The sequence below is a fragment of the Rattus norvegicus genome, chromosome 12, assembly GCF_021556685.1.
Source record: "Rattus norvegicus strain SHRSP/BbbUtx chromosome 12, alternate assembly SHRSP_T2T, whole genome shotgun sequence".
Classification (NCBI taxonomy): domain Eukaryota; kingdom Metazoa; phylum Chordata; class Mammalia; order Rodentia; family Muridae; genus Rattus; species Rattus norvegicus.
The window spans coordinates 18,660,252-18,683,753 of record NC_141545.1 but is presented as its reverse complement, the minus strand read 5'-3'; the positions used below and the strand labels follow the sequence as shown (position 1 = coordinate 18,683,753).

General features: G+C 48.8%; 1 protein-coding gene across 1 annotated transcript in view; it reads right to left on the bottom strand.

The window, feature by feature from the left end:
- The window catches only part of Mmd2 (monocyte to macrophage differentiation-associated 2), a 47,423-nt gene that overhangs the window by 3,925 nt on the left and 19,996 nt on the right, over positions 1 to 23,502 (bottom strand). The window contains exons 2-6 of the mRNA NM_001037217.1: positions 12,689 to 12,770; positions 7,771 to 7,931; positions 7,384 to 7,458; positions 2,488 to 2,589; positions 808 to 877 (exon numbers count right to left, since the gene is read on the bottom strand). Of these exons, the coding sequence (NP_001032294.1) occupies positions 808 to 877; positions 2,488 to 2,589; positions 7,384 to 7,458; positions 7,771 to 7,931; positions 12,689 to 12,770 (490 nt within the window). The remainder of the gene's footprint in view (positions 1 to 807; positions 878 to 2,487; positions 2,590 to 7,383; positions 7,459 to 7,770; positions 7,932 to 12,688; positions 12,771 to 23,502) is intronic.

Genomic DNA, 23,502 nt, shown 5'->3' with positions numbered 1-23,502 from the left:
TACGGACAGTAAGCTGAGCTCTAAGTATGCATTCATTTTCCTCTTCTCTTGGATGTGATTAGCTGCTGCAAGTTCCTGCCTTGGCTTCCCCTCAACGATGAACTATAACCTGAAATTGTGATCTGAACAAAGTCTTTCTTTCCTAAACTGCTTAATAAAAAATGACTTCATTTTTAGTTATGTGTATGCATATGGGAAGGGGTGTGGGTGCACCATTTGTGTGCAATGCCCATGGAGGCCAGAAGGGGGCACCAGATACCTGGGTCTGGAGTTAAAGGTGTTTGTAAACCACCTGTTGTGGGTGCTGGGAACCAAACACAGGTCCTGTGTAAAAGCTGCAACTGCTTTTAACCATTTGCACTATCTTTTCAGTTCAGCCCTCTAAGGCATTTTTTGTCACAGCAACAAAATGAAACTAAAACACATGCACGCATGCACGCACCCATGCATATTCCCCAGTCCTCAAGAGTATGGAAGCTGAATATTAACCACACAGTACACATAGCACCCAGTGCTTTCTAGCAGGAGCAACATGCCAGGCACCATGGTCAGTGCCTTGCTTGAACTGTCTGGTAAACTCAATAGAATATGGAGACCTAACCTCAGAGTTAGGCACAAGGGATGCTCTATTTCCCAGGTGAGATCTCCATGTTTTCTGTTCCCTTAGGCAAGCACACAGACCCACGGGGCCTCTGTTTCCCCTGCTGCCAGAGAGGGGTTTATTGATAGTCTCAAGAGACAGGTCTTGCTAAGGCATGTGTTCCTTCCAGAAGATCGGAGACCTCATGATGGGCAAGTGAAACTTACCATGGAGAGGATGACCAGGGCGGGGAAGAAACCCATCACCACATAGCAGAGCAGCTCCACAAGCTTGTACCTGGGAAGACAAGTCATGTGGCCTCAGGACAAGCTTCCAATGAAGGTCAGAGCACACAGGTTTCTGATGCTGAAGACCAGCACAGCAAGAAGAGGGCACTTCTCTGTGTGACACTCCTTGGCACATTTTCTACCCAGCAATATCAATAGGCAATGGTGGTTGTGTGCCACCAATGTGTGGCCAATGCAGACATTACTAATTAATCCCAGCATCATCTCCCACAGGACCCAAGCAGCCATTCTCAATTGTGCTGAACTGCTAGATCAACTGAGCTCTATGCCCTTCTGTCTCCTGGAGTCCCTGGGGCCTCTGTGGATGCAGGACTTTGTTACTTTCTGATGCTTCCCCAGATTTTCTTTCTTCCCCCACTTAATGACTCTCACTCTAGTTCCATAGCAGTAATAGTTTTTGGGGTATATCCCTCTTATAGCCTTTTCCCATTATCTGATAATATAGCCTAGGAAGGTGATAGATGAACTAGGCAGGTGACTCAAGTTACCTACGATGTCATTAAAAAAATCTGGAGAGGACAGTGTGCTGGATAGATGGCTCAACAGTTAAGAGCACTTCTAGTTGGGTTCCCAGCACCCACAGTGGGCAGCTTACAACCATCTATAACTCCAGCTCTAGGGGATCTGACAGCCTCTTCTGGCCTCCTGGGGCACCTACACATGTGTGCATGTACATTCACACAGATACACATAAATGAACCCTTGTTATGTGTGTGTGTGTGTGTGTGTATGTACATTTGTGTGAGGTGTGTGTGCACATGAGTATGGGAGTCAGAGAATAGCCTCTTGTGTCATTCCTCAGGGGTTGTCCATCTTGAGAAAGGGTCTCTCAATGACCTGGACCTTGTCAAGTAGGGTGAGCAGCAAGCCATGGGGATCCTCTGTCTCTGTCTCTCGGCAGTAGGATGCTGGGCCCAGCTTTTAAAGTGTGCTCTGGGGATCAAGGTTAGGTCTTGGTGCTTGAACACTGGAACTTCATCAACAGAGCCATCTTCCCAACATCCTCTATGATAGCTCTTTTGAAAGACACATAGGGCCCAAAGAAATGGCTTCCTTGGCAAAGGGCTTTCTGTACAAGCACAAGGACCTGAGTTCAGATCCCTGCAGCCACATAAAAGCCAGGCCATGATCACACACATCTGTACCCTCATCTCTAGGAGAGAAGAGTCAGGATTCCTAGAGCTTGCTGGCCTGTAAGGCCAGCTGATTGATGAGCTCTGAATGAGAGATCCAATCTCAAAAAGCAAGGTGGAGTGGTTGAGGTCATCCACATACTCTGGCCCCTACACACACACAGGTACACACACACAGATACACACACAGACACACAGATACAAACACACACACACACACACAGAGAGAGAGAGAGAGAGAGAGAGAGAGAGAGAGAGAGAGAGAGAGAGAGCTTCAGAGCTTCATATCTGCCCCTCTTGGCCAGGTGTACACCCATGGGTCTCCTCAAGGGTAGGATACAAACAAAGCTGGGCCCTCACCTTTCTGGAGTCATCCTTGGGGTTCACCTACTTGGGGGTGCTGAGTAGGTAGTACTGAAAAACTAAGGGACACCTTGCCAATCTAAGACTTCCAGCCTTCACTTACCGTTCATGGAAGAAAAAGACATAGACAGTTCCAATAGAGGCCATGATCCAGACCAGCCAGCGCATGTGGGAGGCCCAAGGGCCCAGCTCCCGAAGGTTCAGCCTGGGAGAGAAGAAAGCCAAGTCTGAGAGAACCAGCATGGCTCAGCACTACAAGGCCAGACTGTCCCAGGAAGCTGATGCCAGAGCAACCCAGTCCCCAGTGGCTGCCTGGGAGGAATGGAGACTCTCACAATGGCGGGGTAGAATGCTACACAAAAGGCATTGGCAGGGGTTGGGGATTTAGCTCAGTGGTAGAGCGCTTGCCTAGCAAGCACAAGGCCCTGGGTTCGGTCCCCAGCTAGAAAAAAAAAAAAGGCATTGGCAAAGTTTCGATGGCGGCACATGCTTGTCATCCCAGCACTCAGGAGGCTGAGGCAGGAGAACCACCAGTTTCAGACCTGTATGAGCTACACACATGAGATAAGACCCAGACCCAGACAGAAACTAGCCTCACAGCAGGGACGACAGTAAAATGCCAGCCACTTAAGCAGAAAGACATGAGTTCAAATTCCCAGAACCCACAAAATCCCCAGTGACAGGGAGGCAGATGCAGGAGGATCCCTAGGGCTCACTCAGCAATCAGTCTAGCCTCATAGTGAGTAGTGGTAGGATCAATGAGACCCTTCCTCAAAAATAAGGAGGAGGCCAAACAAGGGAGTCACCAGACCTTCATGTGACCTCTGTCTTTCACATGAGTGCATGCACACATGTGCACCCACATGTGCACCAGAACATATATACACATAGAGATCACACGCGGAAATAAACGTGGGCCCTTTTGTCATTTACATTCCTTCTGTTGGTTCCGTTTAACTGATACACAGTACCATGCCCAGTTCTTGTAATTTTATACAATATTTTGAGAACGTCCGTATGTTTTTTTTAAACATTTATTTTGTGAGTGTGTGTATGTACTCAGACACCATGGTGCATGTGTGGAGGTCAGAGGACAAATTTTGGAGGGGTTGGTTCCCTTCTTCTACTCTATGGCTGCTGGGGAGAAAACTCAGGTTTGCCTGTAGAAGTCAGGGCTGTCTACAGGCCCCTAATTCTTTAACCTGCTAAGTCATCTTGTTTGTTTGTTTGTGTGTGTGTTTGGCTGGTTGATTGGTTGGTTGGTTGGTGGAGACAGAGTCCCTCTACCTGGCCCTGGCTAGCCTGGAACTCACTATGTGGTCCAGGCTACCTTCAAACTCACAGAGATCCATCTACTTCTGCCTCCTGAGTGCTGGGATTAAAAATGAGGGGATTGGGGATTTAGCTCAGTGGTAGAGCGCTTGCCTAGCAAGCGCAAGGCCCTGGGTTCAGTCCTCAGCTCTGGAAAAAAAAATGTGAATGACTGCATCAGGCTAAGTCATCTTAAGGGCCCTATTCACAGTCATTGTAAAGTAGAATGGATGGCAAGGCTGGGATCTTTAAGTTCAAGGCCAACCTGGTCTACAGACCAAGTTCCAGGATGGCCAGGGATACACAGAGAAACCTTATCTTGGAAAAAAAATAGGCGTATAGATTGTTTGAACCAACGTGGTGAAATCCCCAGAGGCTGTTATAGCTGTTGGAGCTGGGAGATCAGTCACGAACAGCAAGCTTGAGTTTGGAGAAATGGCTCAGTGGCTATGACTATTTGTTGGGCCAGCGATGGTAGAACACAGCTTCAGGAGGCAGAGCCAGGTGGAAACCAAGCCATCCAGGATTTCACAGTAGGCCCTTCAGAGAGAGGGCAAGGAGGGAGAGAGGGACGGAGGAAGAAAGACAGAGGGAAGAGAGGGAGGAAAAGAGAGAGAGACAGAGACTTGTTGCTCTTGCAGAGAATCTAGGTTCAATTCCAAGCACCCACATTGGCCACCTGTAACTCCCGTTCCAAGGGGCTTGAAGCTCTCTTCTGACCTCCACAGTCTGCACATGGGGCACCTACACACATTGTCACACACAGACGCATGCATGCATATGTATATAATATATATGTTTACATTATATAAGCCTGTAAACAAAAGCACATAACATGTTGGAAAGAGAAGGAGGCTGAAGATTATGGGATGGGAAGAACGGAATGCCGTATCAAAGTGAGTTACAAAAGAGGATATATAGCTAATAGTTTTCCTGGTTCTAACTCTGTCATGGATTTTCTGTTTGGGGTGATGGATACTGTGATGGTTTGCATATGCATGGCCCAGGGAGTGGCACTATTAGAAGGTGTGGCCTTGTTGGAGGAAGTGTGTCACTGCCGGGGTGGGCTCGGAGACCCTCCTCCTAGCTGCTTCAGGATGCTGTCTGTTCCTGGCTTCCTTCCGGTGAAGATGCAGAACTCTCAGCTCCTCCTGCACCATGCCTGCCTGGATACTGCCATGCTCCTGCCTTGACGATAATGGACTGAATCTCTGAACCTGGAAGTCAGCCCCAATTAAATGTCGTCCTTATGAGAGATGCCTTGGTCATGGTGCCTGTTCACAGCAGTAAAACCCTAAGACAGATACGTGCATAAAAATACATTTGATAATAAATGTATAAAACCCAATAAGAAGCGCTACAACATCCATTCCAAATGGCTACTCTAGCTGTACAGAAGCTCACTGAGATGTACAGACTAGGGGCATGGCTAATTTTGGCAATGTTTAATTTAACAAGTTTCCATAATAAAGTATATAAAATTTGAAACAAAAATAATAAATCTTAAAAGGGAAGAAGAAATGTAGCATGGCCTGAGCGATGGCTCAGTGGTTAAGAGCACTACCTGCTCTTCCAGAGGTCCTGAGTTCAGTTTCCCGCACCCACGTGGTGGCTCACAACTGTCTGTGACCCCAGTTGCAGGAGCTCTGACACCCTCACAAAGACATAGACATACATGGAGGCAAAACACTAATGCTCATAAAATAAAAATAATTAAATTAAAAAAAAAAGAATAGCAATGTGGTGGTTAGTGCTGTCAATGAAATAAAATGTACACGTATGTAGGGAGAAAAATGTAGGGACATTTTTCTTCAAATTCCTGCTGTTCTCCAAACCAAGAATTGGAATAAATATCTTCTCCCTTAAGTTGCTTTCGCCAGTGAATCTATCACAGCCCAGGGTGGATGGCAAGACAGCAAGATTATATTGTTTGCATACAGGATAAATTGCATGTAGATGTGGAGAGAGATCTGAGTCCCTTCCCATGCAGGGAGACTTAGAAAAAGACAATTAATAAGGGGATGAAGAAAAGCCTTTAACTCTACACTGGAGTGAATTCCTTGGATGAGAAAGCCTTTAACATTTTTTAAAACTATGTATCTGTGTGTAGTGGTACACATGAGTGCAGGTGCCAGTGGAGGCCAGAAGAGGGCGCTATACTCCTTAGACCCGGAGGTACAGGGGGTTGTGAGCTGTTCAACATGGGTGCTGGGAACTGAACTTGGGTTCTCTGCAAGGGCTCCCAACTGCTGAAAGAAAAGGGGGGAGATGAGGAAAGAGGAGGATGAGGGTGATGATGATAAGGAGGAGGAGTCAGACACTGAGTAGGGAGGCCCTCTACTCACGACGTAACTGAACGGTCATCACAAAGGCGTTAAGTAGCTGAGCGTGGCTGAACACACCTAGTCCCAGTCTTGGGAAGACTGAAGTCCGAGGATCTGCTCATCAAAGTTCCTGACCAGTCAGGGCTACACAGCCAGACCCCAACTCAGAAAGTGGGAGGGAGGACGTTTACCTAGCACTTGTGAAAGAAAACCTGGGTTATACCCACAGCACAGTAATTAAAAAATAGTAGTGCTTCTGTGTGGAAGAAACCTGATCATTCAAATTCCTGATCCTGCCTCAGTGAACAAGGTGAAGAAGGACAGAGGATGATTCTGGATATCACACATAAATATGCATACACACATGTACACCACACACACACACTCATGCATACGGTCACACATACTCATGCATACAGTCACACACACACACACGCACGCACACACACACACACACACACACGCACACAAAGGACAATAAGCGGAAAAACTAGAAAAATTTTGGGGTTTTATTTTGTTTTCGAGACAGGAACCCACTGTGTAGCTAGGGTTGGCCTCAAACTCTTGATCTCCCTGCCTCAGCCTCCCAAAGTCTGGGGATGCAAGCACATGCCACACACTTGTCTAAATACACACGTAATAATGTCCAATACATGTATGTCCGCCCCCTTCATAGAAAGGAAGCACAGTTAAGAGATAGAGAACTGGTTTGATTTCCAGAACCACCGAGGAAAAAGGATAAAAATATATTGAGGAAGGAACATGTAGCCCCACTGAGCTCAAACTGCCAGAGACGTACCTGTCTCTGCCTCCTAAGTGCTGGGATTAAAGGCCTGTGCAACCACACCCAGAAATAAGTAAAGCTTTTCAATCATACATATAAGCCAGGCACCGTCAAACACACTTGCAATCTTGGCACTTGGAAAGCAGAGGCCGGAGGATCAGAACTCCGAGGCCAGCCTCAGCTACATGGGTAATTCAAGGCTGAGACCCAGTCACACACACACATGAAAAGATAATAATAATAATAAAAGAAAACCCTCACATGCATATCTGCAAATATGTGCAAGTGTGTCTACACATCTATACATTGGCATCTACTGATATCTGTGAATATATGCGCTAATGCATGCTAATATATGCACAAGCATTTGCATACACAGCCACACACACTTGCTCTCTTTTTTGCCGACATTTCTTGAAGGATACAAAAGGTAGGTAATCTTGGCATAAGAGTAAGGATGAGCATGTCTTCTTAACTACTCCTCTGGCTGTGTGACTGCCAGCCACCCACCCAAATTCAATCATGAGAAAGGAAGGGAGGCAGCCAGTGGGGGTGGAGGGGGGGGGGCGCTGGCACTCACCAAGGAGCATAGGAGGCCGCAATGAAGAAGTAAATCACCATCCTGTCGATCATGTGCAGGCAGTGTTCTACCATCCTGGTCAGGGAGAAAAGGAGTCAGGTCACAGCCTCTATGCCAGCAGGAAAGCCCAGCAGCACCCCAGGCACTGCCTAGGGACAACATTGCCTTCCCTACAGGGAGAGAGACTGAGAGATGGGATTAGGAAAGCCCCCACCCCTCCTTCCCGCTCCAGCCTCGGTCTCTCCGTCTCTCCACCAGAGCCACAGTTTTCCAGGTCACCTATCATTCTTGGGTTATTATCCATTACGATGAATGCTAACACATCTCTAACTACATGTGTGTAGAGTGTACGTCCATGAGCCCTTCTGTGGGTTGGGCAGGGGGTACCTGAGATGGCTCTTCTTCCATGAGACTGTGTGGAAAATGGTGGATACCACAAAGAGGCCACAAAGGCCAAGGCCGTAGATCCAGGCAGATATGGTCTCCCAGTCATCATCGGACAGGAAGTAGAGGTTGGAGCTGCCAAGGATGCTGGGAATGATCCAGAACTAGACGGAGAGAAGACAGATCAGGGTGAGCCTTTTAAAGAATAGATACCTTTTATAAAGATTCATTTCCTTTTTAATTTTGTGTATACGTGTGCAGTGGGGGAAGGGCTGTGCACGTGCACGCAGGAGGCAGCAGAGGCCAGAAGAGGACATTAGACCCCTAGACTTTCAGATGGTTATAAGACATCAGGCCAAGGTGCTGGGAAACAAACCAGGTCCTCTGCAAGAGCAGTATGTGTTCTTTTTTTTTTTTTCTTTTTTCTTTTTCAGAGCTGGGGACCGAACCCAGGGCCTTGCGCTTGCTAGGCAAGTGCTCTACCGCTGAGCTAAATCCCCAACCCCGCAGTATGTGTTCTTAACTGATGAAATGTCTCTCCACCCTCAGGGACCAAGTCTTTTGTGCATGGGAGAGGGTGTGTGATTCGGAGCACGGCAGGCTCTTTATGTGACTCTATATGGTGCTGGGCTATGCTTATGCCTATGGAAGCTGTCATTTCTCAGCCATTGTTCTCTCTTCTTGTTTGTATTAAACATTTTTGTTCAGTGTGTATGTGTGTATGTGTATGCACATGTGTATATGCACATGTGTGTGTATATGTGTGCATGTGTGTATGTGTGTGTGCATGTGCATGTATGCATGTGTGTGGGGGTCATGTGTGTATGTGCATGTGTGTATGTGTGTGTGTGTGTGCATGTACGTACACTTGAGTCAGAGTGTACTATCAGACACTGAAGTCAATTCTCTCTTTCTGCTGTGTAGGCTTTGGGGACTGAACTCAGGTCCTCATGCTTGTGGAGAAAGCCTTTTACCCACTGAGCCATCTCCACTGGACAGCCTCAGACTTTCGAGCAATGCCCAAGGAAGCACAGAGCCCCAGGATCTCTGAACTCCCTCCCTTTCTCCAGACCAGCAGTTCGCTTATGTTCTCAGGATCCCCCAACCATACATTTATTTTCATTGCTACTTTATAATGGTTTTGCTACTGAGCAGTGTCTCAGTTCCTAAGACCATCAGAAATGTGTGTGTGTGTGTGTGTGTGTGTGTGTGTGTGTGTGTGTGTGTGTGAAATATGTGTTTTCTGAAGCCATGACTCACAGATTAAGAATCGCTGCTAGATCATGTAGCCCGAGACCTAGGCAGTATGGTGCCCACCAGGCACGCGAAGGATAACAGTGCCACGTAAGAAGTGAGACATTTTATTTCAAAGGAATAGATTCTATTTTCCCGAAACTTTAACTGACAAATAAAATGTAAAACACACCTACCAGGCACAAAAGAGACACCTCAGTGGTTAAGAGCAATGGTTGCTCTTCCAGAGGACCCAGGTTCAATTCCCAAAACTCACATGGTGGCTCACAACTGTCTGTAACTCTGGCTCCAGGGGATCTGATGCCCTCTTCTGGCCTTTGTGGGTACCAGGCATACACATGGTGAACAGACAAACATCCAGGCGAAATATCCATAGACAGGAAATTACAATCACAACATAAAACTTGTACTTAGTGGACTGGAGGACTGGCTCATGGGAATGGCACTTGCCACACAAGTGTGAAGACCTGAGTTCAAATCCTGATAACCCACATAATGCCAGACATGGTTGTTGGAAGCCAGGATAATCCAGGGCTTTCCCTGAGGTCCTGATGTGTGGAGAAGGAACATAATTCTTTGTCTAAAAGCATGAACATGCTTGACAGAGTCAGTAATGGTCTGGGGCCAGAGTCTTGGGAACCCAACTCTTTCCTACTAAGGGCTGTGCTTATTGTCCCAAGGCCACCGTGTGCCCAGTCTGTGACACACTTGAGACATGCTGTGTCCCTTTTGCACGGCATTGCTTGATTAGCTTCCTGCTCACTTCATCCCCTTGTGTGATAGATTTCTGCCGACTGTCCCATTTGCCCCTGCAAATGGTGTGGAAGATGTGCTGATGGAACACGCCTTAGATCCTAGCTCTTGGGAGGCAGAAGCACGGAGATCTGTGAGGCCAGCCTGGTTTATAGAGTGAGTTCCAGGACAGCCAGGGATACACAGAGAAACCCTATCTCTAGAGAGATAGAAAGAGAAAAGATGCTGCGCTTCTTAATAAACTTATGGTGTGAGTGAGTCACGAGGGCTCCGCCCCCTCAATGCCTCTGTTTAGGACCCTCGTTCCTGTGGTTTGGGTCACACAGTAGCACATGTCTATAACCCTGGGACTTGTACATTATCCCAGCATTTCCACAGTGAGATGGAAGAATATCCAAGTACACATGGACCAGCTAGCCTGGGCTAGACCATTAAAGCAGAGACCATTTCAAGCAAGGTGGAAGGTGATAAATGGCACCTCCGCCCTCCACGTCTGCATCGCGACCCATGGGTGCTCACCGTCACCACCATCATCATTTAAGTACTTGTTTTTAACTATGTTTGGAGGTGGCGCGTGTGAGTGCAGGAACCAATTGAGGACAGAAGAGGGCGCTAGAGTCTCCTGAAGATGGAGATAACTGCCTGTTGTGAGCTGTCCGCTGTGGGTGCTGGGAACCAAACTCAGATCAAAGGCCGCTATCTTCTTAAACCTTTTATCATTGCTTTAGGGTGAAAACATCCTAAAGTCCTTCTAGGTTTGTTTGTTTGCTGGTTCGCAGTGCTGGGAGTGGTACCCAGGGCCTCCCTCATGTTATTCAAGGCTCTACCAACTGAGCTACATCCCCACCATTCTATCAAGGTTTTGGAAATGCACAGTTCCATAGTTGTGCTGGTAGAAGGCTTGTGTGTCCTTCCCAAATGACATCCCTGGCACCACATAAAGCAGGCATGGCTGTGCACACCTGTAATCCCAGCACTCAGGAGGTGGGGACTGAAGGCAAAACCAGAACTCAAGTTCATCCTCCGCTACATAGTGAGTTTAAGTCTGGCCTGGGCTACATGAGACCCCATCTCAAGAAGAGACAGCACAGGGGAAGGGGCAGGCCACTCACCTGGTTATAGAGAATAACCCCCCGAATTCTTTACAAATCTGTGATCTGCCTCTCCCAAACCTTCCATATTTTCCTCAGGAGAGTACTGGAAATTGTTCAACAACCGGGCAATGAACAGGTCATCCTAGCACGGCATACGTATGGCAAGGTAGTGAAGGGGACCTACTCAGGCCATCCCTGCATCTGGGCAAATGGGGGAGCTTTAGAGAGGAGCATTTCAGCAAGACCATGATGGACAAAAAGGGTTGACTAGGCAGGGTGATGGGGTGGCAAAAGTTCCAGGGAGCGGGACGGCAGGAAGTCACGGGAACTGCAAGCAGCTGCGGAAGTCAGGGGCTCTGGACAAGAGTGTGGGAGTGGCCTTGTGAGAGGAGAGCTGGGGCCTGTCCAGGGACGAGCTAGAGTGGGTACTAGGAAGGTCTGGGGGTTCACTGAGTGATAGGCGTACTCAGTTCCACAGTCCGTGGTGCTACAATGGGGCTTCCTTTAGCTCCTAGTCACCCTATGGGACCCTGAGGGATTAGAGAAGCAGGTCACACTGGAGTGGGTTAAGAAGGTCCGGGAAGACGACTCCATCAGTAAAATACTCACTGCACAAACACGAGGAGCTGAGTTCAGATCCCCAGCACCCATGTTAAAAACTGAACCACTTGGTGTGCGCTGGGAAGCCCAGTGTTGGGAAGCAGAATCAGGCAGAATCAGATCAGCAGGTGACCGACAGAGCATCACTTAAAGTAAGATGGAGTGCGCCAAAGTGTTTTTTTATGAAAGCCTGGCCACCTGGGTTTGATCCCAAGTCACACACTATGAGTGGAGAACTGACTCCTGAAAGTTGTCCTCTGACAACTTCATACATGCACACCCACACACAAATAAAAACTAAATTTAAAGAACCTCTCGGGGTTGGGGATTTGGCTCAGTGGTAGAGCGCTTGCCTAGCAAGCGCAAGGCCCTGGGTTCCGTCCCCAGCTCCGAAAAAAAGAAAAAGAAAAAAAAAAGAACCTCTTTCTTCCTCCCCCTTCTCTTCCTTCCCCCCCCCCTCCTCCTCCTCCTCCTTCTCCTCCTTGAGACAGGATCTCTCTATGTGGTTCTGGTTGTCCTGGGGCTTGCTGTGTAGACCAGACTGGCAACAGACTCACAGAGATCCTCCTGCCTCTGGCTCCAGAGTGCTGAAAGTAAAGATGTGAACCACTGGCCAGGGGGTGGTGGCACACTCCTTTAATCTCCACACACCAGAGGCAGAGGCAGGCCGATCTTCGAGTTCAAGGCCAGCCTGGTCTACAGAGTGAGTTCCAGGACAGCCAGGGCTACATAGTGAAACTGTGTCTCAAAGGAGAAGAGGAGGTGGGGGGAGGAGGAGAAGGGGAAGGAGGAAGAGGAGGAGGAGAAGGAGGAGGAGAAGGAGAAGGAGAAGGAGGAGAAGGAGAAGGAGAAGGAGAAGGAGAAGGAGAAGGAGAAGGAGAAGGAGAAGAAGAAGAAGAAGAAGAAGAAGAAGAAGAAGAAGAAGAAGAAGAAGAAGAAGAAGAAGAAGAAGAAGAAGAAGAAGAAGAAGAAGAAGAAGAAAACACCATCACACCCAACCTTCAGCACTTTTAGAGAATCTGAGTTCAGTCCCAGCACCCAACACTGAGCAGCCCACAACTGCCTGTAACTCCGGCTCCAGGCACTCGACCCCCTCTTCTGACCTCTGTGGGCATCTGCACTCACACACACAGACGATATACACAACAGACTGAGGGAGCGCGCCTCCCTTGCCCCCACCCTGAAGGGTCCCTATGTCAGCAGCCCATAAGTCAACTCACAGCATGGGTGGCACAGTTCGCTGCATGTTCATACTCTGTGGGCCGGTACCTCTTGTGTGCCGGGACTCGGTCATTCATAAACCTGCAATGAGAGGCAGGGTTTCAGGAAGGTGGCAGAAGACGCCGTACCCCAACTTCTCACCTGTTCCTTCCTTCCTTCTTTCCTTCTCCTTTTCTGGATATTACAGTTTTTTTTCCCAATTACACATGTGTGTTTGCGTGGTGCGTGCACTGGTGCTTGCCTCTGCATGTGCACACATAGGCCAGTAGGTGACATTGTGTGCCTACCTCAGGGACACTACTGCCTTATTTGTTAGACAGGGTCTCTCACTGAACCCAACGCTTGCCTCTTCAGCCAGGCTGACCGGCTAGCAGTGGGCCTCAGAAATCTGCCTGTCTCTGTCTCCCCAGCTCCTTACAGCAAGTTTTGTGTTACAGGTATCAGCCTTCACACCGGTTCTGGGGATATAAACCCAAGCCCTCGTGGGTGTGCAGCACACACTTAACCTAAAACCATCTCCTCAGCCTTAAGGGAAACAGTTTTACTGCTAAGTGTTTCATGTCTAGTCCTTAAGGTGATGTTAGTTTGGGGAATAAAAGAACTTTATTGGGGCTTGGACTATAACTTGGTTGAGAGCTTCCTAACAGGAAGTTCCACCCCCAGGACTTCATAAACGGCTGTGATTGGTGCACATATGTAATCCCTGCATCCTTCGGGGGAAGAAGCAGGGGGATGCTGAGTGCTGGGGTCACAGACATGCATCACCATGCCTGGCTAACACACAAACTATGTAAGATGCAGCCTCACCTGCATCATCAAGAAGTAGATGACTTCTGTACTAATAATCCGTGTTTCATTGATATAGTGAAGTAACTGAGCGTGAATAACTTTATTTTTTTTCTTTTCTTTTTCTTTTTTTTTTTTTTTTTTTCGGAGCTGGGGACTGAATCCAGGGCCTTGCACTTGCTAGGCAAGCGCTCTACCACTGAGCTAAATCCCCAACCCCTCTCTCTTGCTTTTCAAGACAGGGTTTTCTCTGTGTAGTCCTGGCTAGAACTCACCCTGTAGATCAGGCTGGCCTGGGATGAAAAGTGTTCTTAAAAAGAATTCCTGGAGCAGAAATGGCTCAGTTGTTAAGAATTCTTCCTGCTCTGGCAGTGCACCCAAGAAGTTCAGTTCCTAGCACCCACATCATCGAGCCCCCAACCACCTAGAACTCCAGTTCCAGGAGATCTGATGCTCTCTTAGCCTCCATGGACACATATACACATAACAAATGTACACATATACACATTAGAAGACATTTGTGGTGAATGCCTCTTAGGAAGCAAAGACAGGTAGATCTCTGTGTGTTCACGGGCAGCCTGAATTACAGAGAGAGTTCTAAGCCAGCCAGGGCTATACAGTGAGAACTTGTCTCATAAATAAATAAATAAATAAATAAATAAATAAATAAATAAATAAATACTTTAAAATAATAAGCGTTCCCCGTGTGCTACACTGAAAGAATGTTGCTTCTATGCAGACCATACAGGAGTAATTAAAGACTCCATGAATAAACTTAGAGAAAGGTTAGACAAAAGACAGAGAAGCGTATCAGGGATGGTTCGAGAGCTGGTTTAGTAGATCTCCTTGGATGACTACCCTGATATCTTCCCTTATGGGACCCTTCTTAATTTTGCTTCTGCTTCTGATTATAGGTCCATGTGTGTTAAAGAAACTAGTTAATAGGTTTGACTCCTACAAAAAGATAGAGACGCCCAACAAGGTTGGTTTGAGTCTTGGTTCACTCGGTCTCCCTGGATGACACCCTACTCTCTGCTATAAGGCTGGGCCATTACTAATAATTTTCTTGGTTTTAGTTTTTGGACCCTGCGTGACATACAGGTTAATTGCTTTTGTTAAAAATCGAGTGGGTGCTGTGCAGTTGATGGTTCTGAGACAACAGTACCAGTCAGTTAGGACAACTGGTGAGACCAAATATGAGACTTGATATCAAAATTCTAAGATTAGAATTACCTAGTAGAAGAAGAGGGGAATGAAAGGAAAATTATACAGATTTGAGGTTTAAAAATATGAAGTTAAAAGAATAAGTTTTAAATTCAGACTCAGGGCTAAACACTGTGAAAATCAAGTCCAGGCAGCCCTGCCCTGCCGCTAGAACTAACAGACCATAAAAGGAAAGGAATGCAGAACAGACCTGGAGTACCGGATCTGACTCACAGGCCACCTGGCAGGAAGAGATAAGCCCCCAGCCCCCGACATCCAGGACGCCCCAAACCTGCCAATGTGTGTAGCTATACCTTATTACCTCATCATGTGAAATAGCCAATCATATGTGAACATGTCTATGTGCCTCGTTTGAACCCACCAATCCCTGTAACAATGCATCTGCTTCTGTACGCCCACTTCTGCTTCCCCAATCCCTATAAAAGCCCCATGCTGGAGCTGCTGGGCGCGCAAGTCCTCCGAAGAGACTGTGTGCCCGCAGGTACCTGTGTTTTCCAATAAACCCTCTTGCTGATTGCAAAAAAAATAATAATAATAATAAGTGTTCCCTGTATGTCGGGGTCTGGGCCCTTCAAAATGTGTTTTTTTTTTTTTTTTTTTTTTTTTTACCTCCCTTCTATTTGTCACATAGCACAGTTAGGGGCAGAGAAACGACATCGCCAGGTGCCACAAGACTTGGTCCCAGCCCAGTGGCTTCTGAAGCTGGCTCTACCATGACATTTCATTTAGCCCGGTTGACACTTGAAAGTCAGCAGGGCCAGGAAGAGGTGTCCCAGGTCTACACCTGCCTCCCAGCCCAACAGACAGAGAGCCAGGCTACTGTGCAGTGCTCTCTGAACGCCACCAGAGGGAGGCAGCTGCCCAAAGACTCTGAGATCCTCCCACAAGACCCCAGTTATGGAGGCTGAGGAAATGCATGGGTAAAAGTACTAGGACCTGAGGCTGAATTCCAAGCACCTACATCGTCGCTTACGGTTGTACACGTCTGTGATGCCAGCCCTTGGGGGAGGGGACACAGAGAGACAGATCCTGACATCTCAGTGGCCTGTCTAACCAAGCCTGTTGGACGCAGACCACTTCAAGGTAACAAAACAGAGGATGACAGAAACACCCAGGATCCTGCTCTGGGGTTCACATGCAGGTTCATGTGCACACACACACACACACACACACACACACACACACAAATTATTACAGTGCATTCATTCCCTCAAAACGTACAGTACAAAGGTCTTTGTGTATCATAATCCTTTAAGGTCTTATTGGGTGCCAGCTGTATGCTGGTCTCCGGAGCATTGATTTAGTACCTTCTGTATGCCAGGTCTCTGCTATTACAGCAGGTGGAGCATTGGTAGAGCCTTCTTTATGCTGTCTCCAGGGACCACTCACCGAGCACTTTTGTATATTGGACTCATGTTGGTAAATACGCTGAAACTTTTGGTGGGTGTTTACTGGATGCTTTCTGTATGATGTCTTCTTTAGTGCTGGTGTGGCAAGGCAGGGGCAAAGGTTGGAGGGGAGCTGGCCAGGGCTGTTCCTGGGGCTTGTCCTGTCCTGGTGGTTCCCTGTCTGATTCAGATGACAACCTAGATGACTCTGGAGACCACATTGGCTCCCGTGACCCGCCTGCTCTAACCACTGCTCTTCCCAGCATCCAGCCCTTGTCATGTAAGCACACCAGCCCAACAGTAAGCATGATCCCAGCCATGTACCCACTATCACATGCACAGGCAAACACTGAGCTTATCAGTCAGGTGAGAAAATGGAGACTCCAGGCTGAAAGCCCCAGAGTTTCAGGGAAACAACAACTCGCAGGGTTTTCCATCCCAGGGTCTAGGTGCCTTTGCAGGGGCGATTGCCGAGCAGACATGCAGGCGAGGGAGAGTTAACTCGGTGGTTAGGAGCACTGGCTGTTCTTCCAAAAAACCCATGTTCAATTTGCAGCACACAGTTCTCTGTAAGTCCAGGTTCAGGGGATCCGAGATGTATACATCCGCACAAAACACCGTACACAGAAAACAAAAATAAACTTAAAGGAAAAGAAAGAAAACTCGGCAAGCATCCAGTCCTGATGGTGCAGGTCTATTCTCCAAGCTACTTGGGAGGCTGAGACAGGAGAGTCACAAGTTTGAGAACTGCTGGAGATAGATGGTGGGGATGAGACCAACCCCGTGCAACTTAGTGGGTCCTGATGCAGAGCAAAAAGAGGTTGGGAGACGTGGCTAGAATTCCCCAGTGAGGGGCTGGGGCATGGCTCAGTGGGAGAGCCCCTGCCTAGAATCTCCCAGTGAGGAGCTGGGGGCGTGGCTCAGTAGTAGAGCCCCTGCCTAGAATCCCCCAATGAGGGGCTGGGGTGTGCTCAGTGGTAGAGCACCTGCCTAGAATCCCCCAATGAGGGGCTGGGGGCGTGGCTCAGCTTATGCGAGACTCTATATTCAAACTCCAGTGGCACAACTAAAATTTTAAAGAAAGCCGAGAACAACCTAGAGCAGGATGTCATATAAGACCATTGCAGGGCAAAGATGGCCTCAAGCCACAGAAGCAGGGGGTTGGGGATTTAGCTCAGTGGTAGAGCGCTTGCCTAGCAAGCACAAGGCCCTGGGTTTGGTCCCCAGCTCTGAAAAAAAAAAAAGAAGAAGAAGAAGAAGAAGAAGAAGAAGAAGAAGAAGAAGAAGAAGAAGAAGAAGAAGAAGAAGAAGAAGAAGAAGAAGAAGAAGAAGAAGAAGAAGAAGAAGAAGAAGAAGAGGAGAAAGCAGAAGCCACAGAAGCAGCAAAGGTCCCCGAACCTGGAGGAGGAGCCATCGGAGCTAGAAAGCAGCAGCCCTTCCAACACCTCCATCCCAGAACTCAGTCCTCCAACGACAGTGAGAATAAGTGTGTGTGTCAGCTGGGTGCTGGCTACTTTACTGCTGCGGGCAGAGGACGCTGGTCCAGGGCAGAGCATGGTGTCGGTTCACTCCATCAAAGCCCCAAGAGGCAGGAACAATTGATGCTGCCAACAGCTGGACTGCGGGTGGGCGGAGAGCTGGTACAGTGACCCACAGGTGGGCAAGCTCATCACCCTCTGGGAGGCGGGGGTGGGTGGGGCCCTGCACCTGCCACCAGGCACCACCAATCCTCCCCTGTGCCTTTAACACCAGGCAAGCCACCCCATGATGCCAGCCGTGTGGGTCCAGGGTGATGTCACGGTTGCCGTGGAGACCTAGGGCAGGCCATTATTTATTTATTTCTGTCCTCCACAAAACTCCCCTTGTCTCTCCTTTAGGCTGTAGCTATTGAATGGAGGATGACGGGAGGAGAGGATTGAAGGTGGGGGGAGCATGCCTTGGCAGAGGTCCAAGAAATCATTCCCACCACCCTGAAGACCCACAGGTTTTCCCTTAACTCCTTGTCACCCGGCATTTTTCTTCAACAAGCCCTAGACAGGCATTTTTACATGGTAATAAATTCGCGTTTTATGCTTTAATTTGTGTACAATAAAATTGTCTCCCTATTTTGTAACATGGTTGTAGGGGCTTGAATGGATTTTTTTGATCATGGGCTCACCATCATACTTAAATAACGGTACAGCTGGGGCAACCAACAGCGCATGCCTCTAACCCCATCAGGATCAGTAGTTAGGGGCAGTCTGAGCTACACGGTGAGTTTGAGGTTAGCCTGAACTATCAGACCCCGTTTTAGAAAAACAATAGATGGATCAAGTCACAGCACATTCTTAGGAGGGAGGGAACTGTGCTTTGAACAGGAAATAATCTGTGCAAATGTGTCAAAGTGGAACTTGTATATTCAAACCAAAAATGGGCCATGCTAAAGGAAACCTTATGGCTGAGGTTGCAGCTCAGTGCTCAGTGGTAGAGCCCCTGCCTAGAATCCCCCAGTGAGGGGCTGGGGTGTGGCTCAGTGGTAGAGCCCCTGCCTAGAATCCCCAGGGAGGGGCTGGGGCGTGGCTCAGTGGTAGAGCCCCTGCCTAGAATCCCCCAGTGAGGGGCTGGGGTGTGGCTTGGCAGTAGAGTGCCTGTTTGGGATGTATAAGGCCCTGGTTTCTGTCCACGACATTGCAGGGGGGTGGGGATCCTTATTAAAGGTCATTTTGGTGATAATTCCCAACTCTTCTTTTCCCCATTGTACAACCTTTAGGTCAGGTTTTAACGTTTAGTGTAACGCAGCTGAGACTCCTTGGTGTTGTCCTGTGTTCTTTCCTTTTATCTTAGAGAAGGAGCTGGGGTGGTGTGTGTTCGTGGGAGTACCCATGTGCTCGGGTGTCTGTGGAGACCAGAGGCTGACGATGGGTCTTTTCCTTAGCCGGCCTCCACCTTCTTTTCTGAGATCTCAGGGTCTCTCACTACACCCAAAGCTCACGGACTTGGCTCAACTGGCTGCCAATGAACTCCAGGGATGATACACCCGTGTCTGCCCACCCCAGAGCTGCGGTTACAGATGTACACTGCCATCCCGGGCTTCTTACATTGGTCTTGCATGGTAGACACTTGACGTCCTGAGCCATATCCCCAGGCTCAGAGTTCTGGTGAAAACAGACAGAATATGTCAAATATAGATGCTTTGGGACCAAGCTGGAGTCAAAGTAGCAAACCCAAGGCTGCAGGAAGCTGGGTGTGTTAATCCCAGCATTGGGCAGGCAGAGGCAGCAGACTCCAGGGTCCAGGGCCAGCCTGGGCTACATGGCTAACACCTTGTTTGAAACTGACGAACAAACAAACAAACAAAGACAGAAATCTCCCATGCAAGAGCCAACGCTCTTAGCAGGCCCATGATAGGCAAAGTAAACACAGGGCTAAGCACTGCTCCCCCATTGCTGGAGAACAGAAGTCCCATCCTGAGGCCAACCTTGAAGCCCTGATGACCATGTGGCTGCAGCCCCTTGGCAACCAGCAGATGAGCACAGCATACTGAATCCCCCTCCCGGCTGGCCAGTCGAGCTGACTTGCTGACTGAGTTCCACGTTCAGTGGGAGACTATCGGAAAAATAAAACAGAGGAAAACTAAGGAAGACACTTGGAGTCAGTCTCTCTGAACACTTGTGCACGTGTACAGCCGCACAGCACACACGTAGGTGAGCGTATAGTCACCACCAAAAGGAAAGAGGGCCAGCGAGATGGCTCAGCAACTAAAGGCACTTGCTACCAAACCTTGAGTTCAAATCCTGGGACCTACATGGTGGCGGGAGAGAACCAACTCCCACAAGCTGATCTCTCACTTCCACATGGGTTCCATGGCGTATGTGAATCCCCACATGCAGATTAATACAAAAAATCAAATCAAAAGGGAGGGAGTTGTGGGCTTTTATAGTCTACAGCTCAGGAGAACCTCAAAACACGATGCTAATATCAGAGGGCATAGCCCACTGAATGCTTGCTCAGTATGCACGAGACCCCGAACTTAACCTCCAGCTCCCCACTCTCCTAAAAGCTATGCTAAATGAAAGGAACCTGTTGCAGTAAATATCACTTGGGAGGTTTCTACCCCACCTTAGATCATTTGATCCCCAAATAAAAGACATCAAACATGTCTTGAAGCAACTAGACCTTGGGACACAGAACTCAGCATTACAATGCAATGCCACAGACCAAACCTCAACAAAACCAGTGCAAAAAGTCCACATAGCCTTGAGTGTTCAGTCCTCCTGCTTCTGCCTCCCCAGTGCTAGGACTACAGAGGCATGCCACCTCGCCTGGCTAATCACGCAATCTCTAAGTGTCGAGGCCACTTTGTTACCTGGAGAAGCAGGAAATATGGAGGAAAGACAGCCAGGCCTCGCCGTCAGCTACTCCAGGAAAAGACTAGATGTAAACAGGATGAGAGAGATGCTAGTTTTCAGATATAGCCCAGGCTGGCCTTGAAATTACAGCACTCTGCTGCCCAAGATTATGGGCACAGGCCACTGTGCTCAACGTATGCAGTATTGGGTGTCAGACATCCTAGGCAAGCATCTACCAGCTGAGCCACATTCCAGCCCTATTTATTTATTGACTGATTGATTGATATTGATTGATATTGATTTGTTTAGTACTGAGGATAGGATCTCATGCTAAGCCCCACAGAGCCACATGTACAGCGTTTTAATAAAAATTCCAAAATAAAATCTAAGAAAACATTTTTTTCTTTTTTTTTTTCGGAGCTGGGGACCGAACCCAGGGCCTTGCGCTTGCTAGCCAAGCGCTCTACCGCTGAGCTAAATCCCCAACCCCAATAAAACACATTTCAAATACTAAAGTCCAGGTTTTAAATCACTGTGCAAGACCAGAAGGAGAAACACACACACACACACACACACACACACACACACACACACACACACAGAGGAAGGTGGGCAGGTAGGCTAAAAGTTCGAAAGGTAGAGGAGCTTGCAGCCAAGTCTGAGGACTTGAGTTCAATCCCCAAGACCCACAGGTAGAAGGAAAGAACTACTAAAAGTTGTTCTCTGAACTTCATTGTGAGCTGTATGTAAAATAGAATCTCACCTCCAGTGGCCCTGTTACACACACACACACACACACACTCACAGAGTCACTCACACACATGCACACATTCATACACATGTACACACACAGTCATAGTCACATACACACAGTCACATGTACACGCACACACACAGTCACATGCATACGCACACATACACAGAGTCACACACACAGTCACACACACAGTCACACTCATGCACACAGTCATACACATGTACACACACAGTCACACACACAGTCACATGCACACACACAGAGTCACACACACACACATGCACACACACACACAGAGTCACACACACATACACACACACACACACACACACACACACACACACACACATCAGTGGTTCTCCGCTGGGCGGGCAGGCTCAGAGCTGGCTAAAGTGAATGTGAGAAACCCCTGGATGCCCATCCACAGGAATGAAAGATAGGAAATGCACACCAGGACCTCCCAGGCCACTTCAGAAGCCATGAGGGCTAAACCTAGAAACTCAGCGAGCAGCAGGCAAGGCTGAATGACCTGTGCACAGTTCCATTGTGTTCCTGTCAACCTCTCTCTGCAGAGAGAGGTGGGAGACTGACTATGGGCAGGTCAGACCTGGAGGAGAGAGGAAGCATGGTGGATGGGGAGGGCCTGCCTCGAGTCTGCAGGTTCTCCCTCTCTCTCTCTGGCCTGTCCTTTGGGTGTAGAGGTCTGCATCCCCAGACAGAAGGAGAATTGCTACGATCATCGACCCTCCCTTCCCCCCAACCCCGGGCTGGTGCCTGCCACTGGCGACCCTGAGTCCTTTGGACAAGAGACTAAAGAGGTTTGCCCAGACTTCTGCACAAAGGGAGTACTGTCTGTCGGTCCCACAGAGGCCAAGGACAGCCAGGAACAAGTGGGCCTCCTCTGGGAGGCAGCTCTCCCTTCTCTTTGGAGCCCCATGCAGTTTCTTTGTGCCCATTCATGGATTCAGGGCTCCTCCCACAGGGCGCACAGTGACCTGGCTCAGTCTCTGGGAAAGAGACCTTGGGCTTGTGCCACCTGAGGCTCATGGCATGAAAATCAGCAGGCAAGCCAGGCCTAGGGGTACAGCCATTTCACCCCATTTACTTGTGAGGCTAAAGCCGGAGAATAGCAAATCCCAGGTCTGCTTGGGTTACAGTGTGAGTTCAAGATCAGCTTGAAGAATTTAGTGAGACCTTGTCTTAAAATTTAAAAGGCCTGCGGGTGGAGTTGGTAGAGCCCCTGCCTAGAATCCCTAGTGAGGGGCTGGGGGCATGGCTCAGTGGTAGAGCCCCTGCCTAGAATCCCCCAATGAGGGGCTGGGGGCGTGGCTCAGTGGTAGAGCCCCTGCCTAGAATCCCCAATGAGGGGCTAGGGGCGTGGCTCAGTGGTAGAGCCCCTGCCTAGAATCCCCCAGTGAGGGACTGGGGGCGTGGCTCAGTGGTAGAGCCCCTGCCTAGAATCCCCCAGTGAGGGGCTGGGGTGTGGCTCAGTGGTAGAGTCCCTGCCTAGAATCCCCCAGTGAGGGGCTGGGTGTACTCAGTGGTAGAGCCCCTGCCTAGAATCCCCCAGTGAGGGGCTGGGGGCGTGGCTCAGTGGTAGAGCCCCTGCCTAGAATCCCCCAATGAGGGGCTGGGGGCGTGGCTCAGTGGTAGAGCCCCTGCCTAGAATCCCCCAGTGAGGGGCTGGGGGCATGGCACAGTGGTAGAGCCCCTGCCTAGAATCCCCCAGTGAGGGGCTGGGAGTGATCCCATTGTTCACCTCCCCCAAGGAACACATCACAGGCAATCCCTTCACCTAGCACACCTGGTCCTGGTAGGGTAATATGGTATTACCATTCAATGGACAGAAACACAGGTGTGCACACAGGACAGCTAAGTTCACTCTACTCAACCCCCTAGCAATTAGCAACCATTGTACCCTACTACCAACATAGCTCTGTTGATTTAATGGCATCCCTAAGGGAGTCTTGATTAGGGAAAAGCTTAGGTCCCAAGCTAGTCTTGCTCCTTAACCCACACATACTAGCAGACTCATCCACAGTTCCAAAAAGAGGGTCCATCCCAGCTGACCTCAGAGCTCTATCCTAAGCCCAGCTTCCTGCAGAGTTCAGTCCAGGAAGGAAAACAGGTTCTCCAGCCACAGCTCCAAAAAGTCATGTCAGTATGGCCTGGGAACTAGCAGGAGATGTTCACGAAGGGCTGGGGATGTGGCTAAGTGGGTAGAGTGCCCGGTAAGCATGCTTGAGGGCCACAGTTCAAGCCCGCCAACTGCATAAAGCTAGACATGGTGGTGTATACCTGTAACCCTAGCATTAGGAAGATCAGTGTGG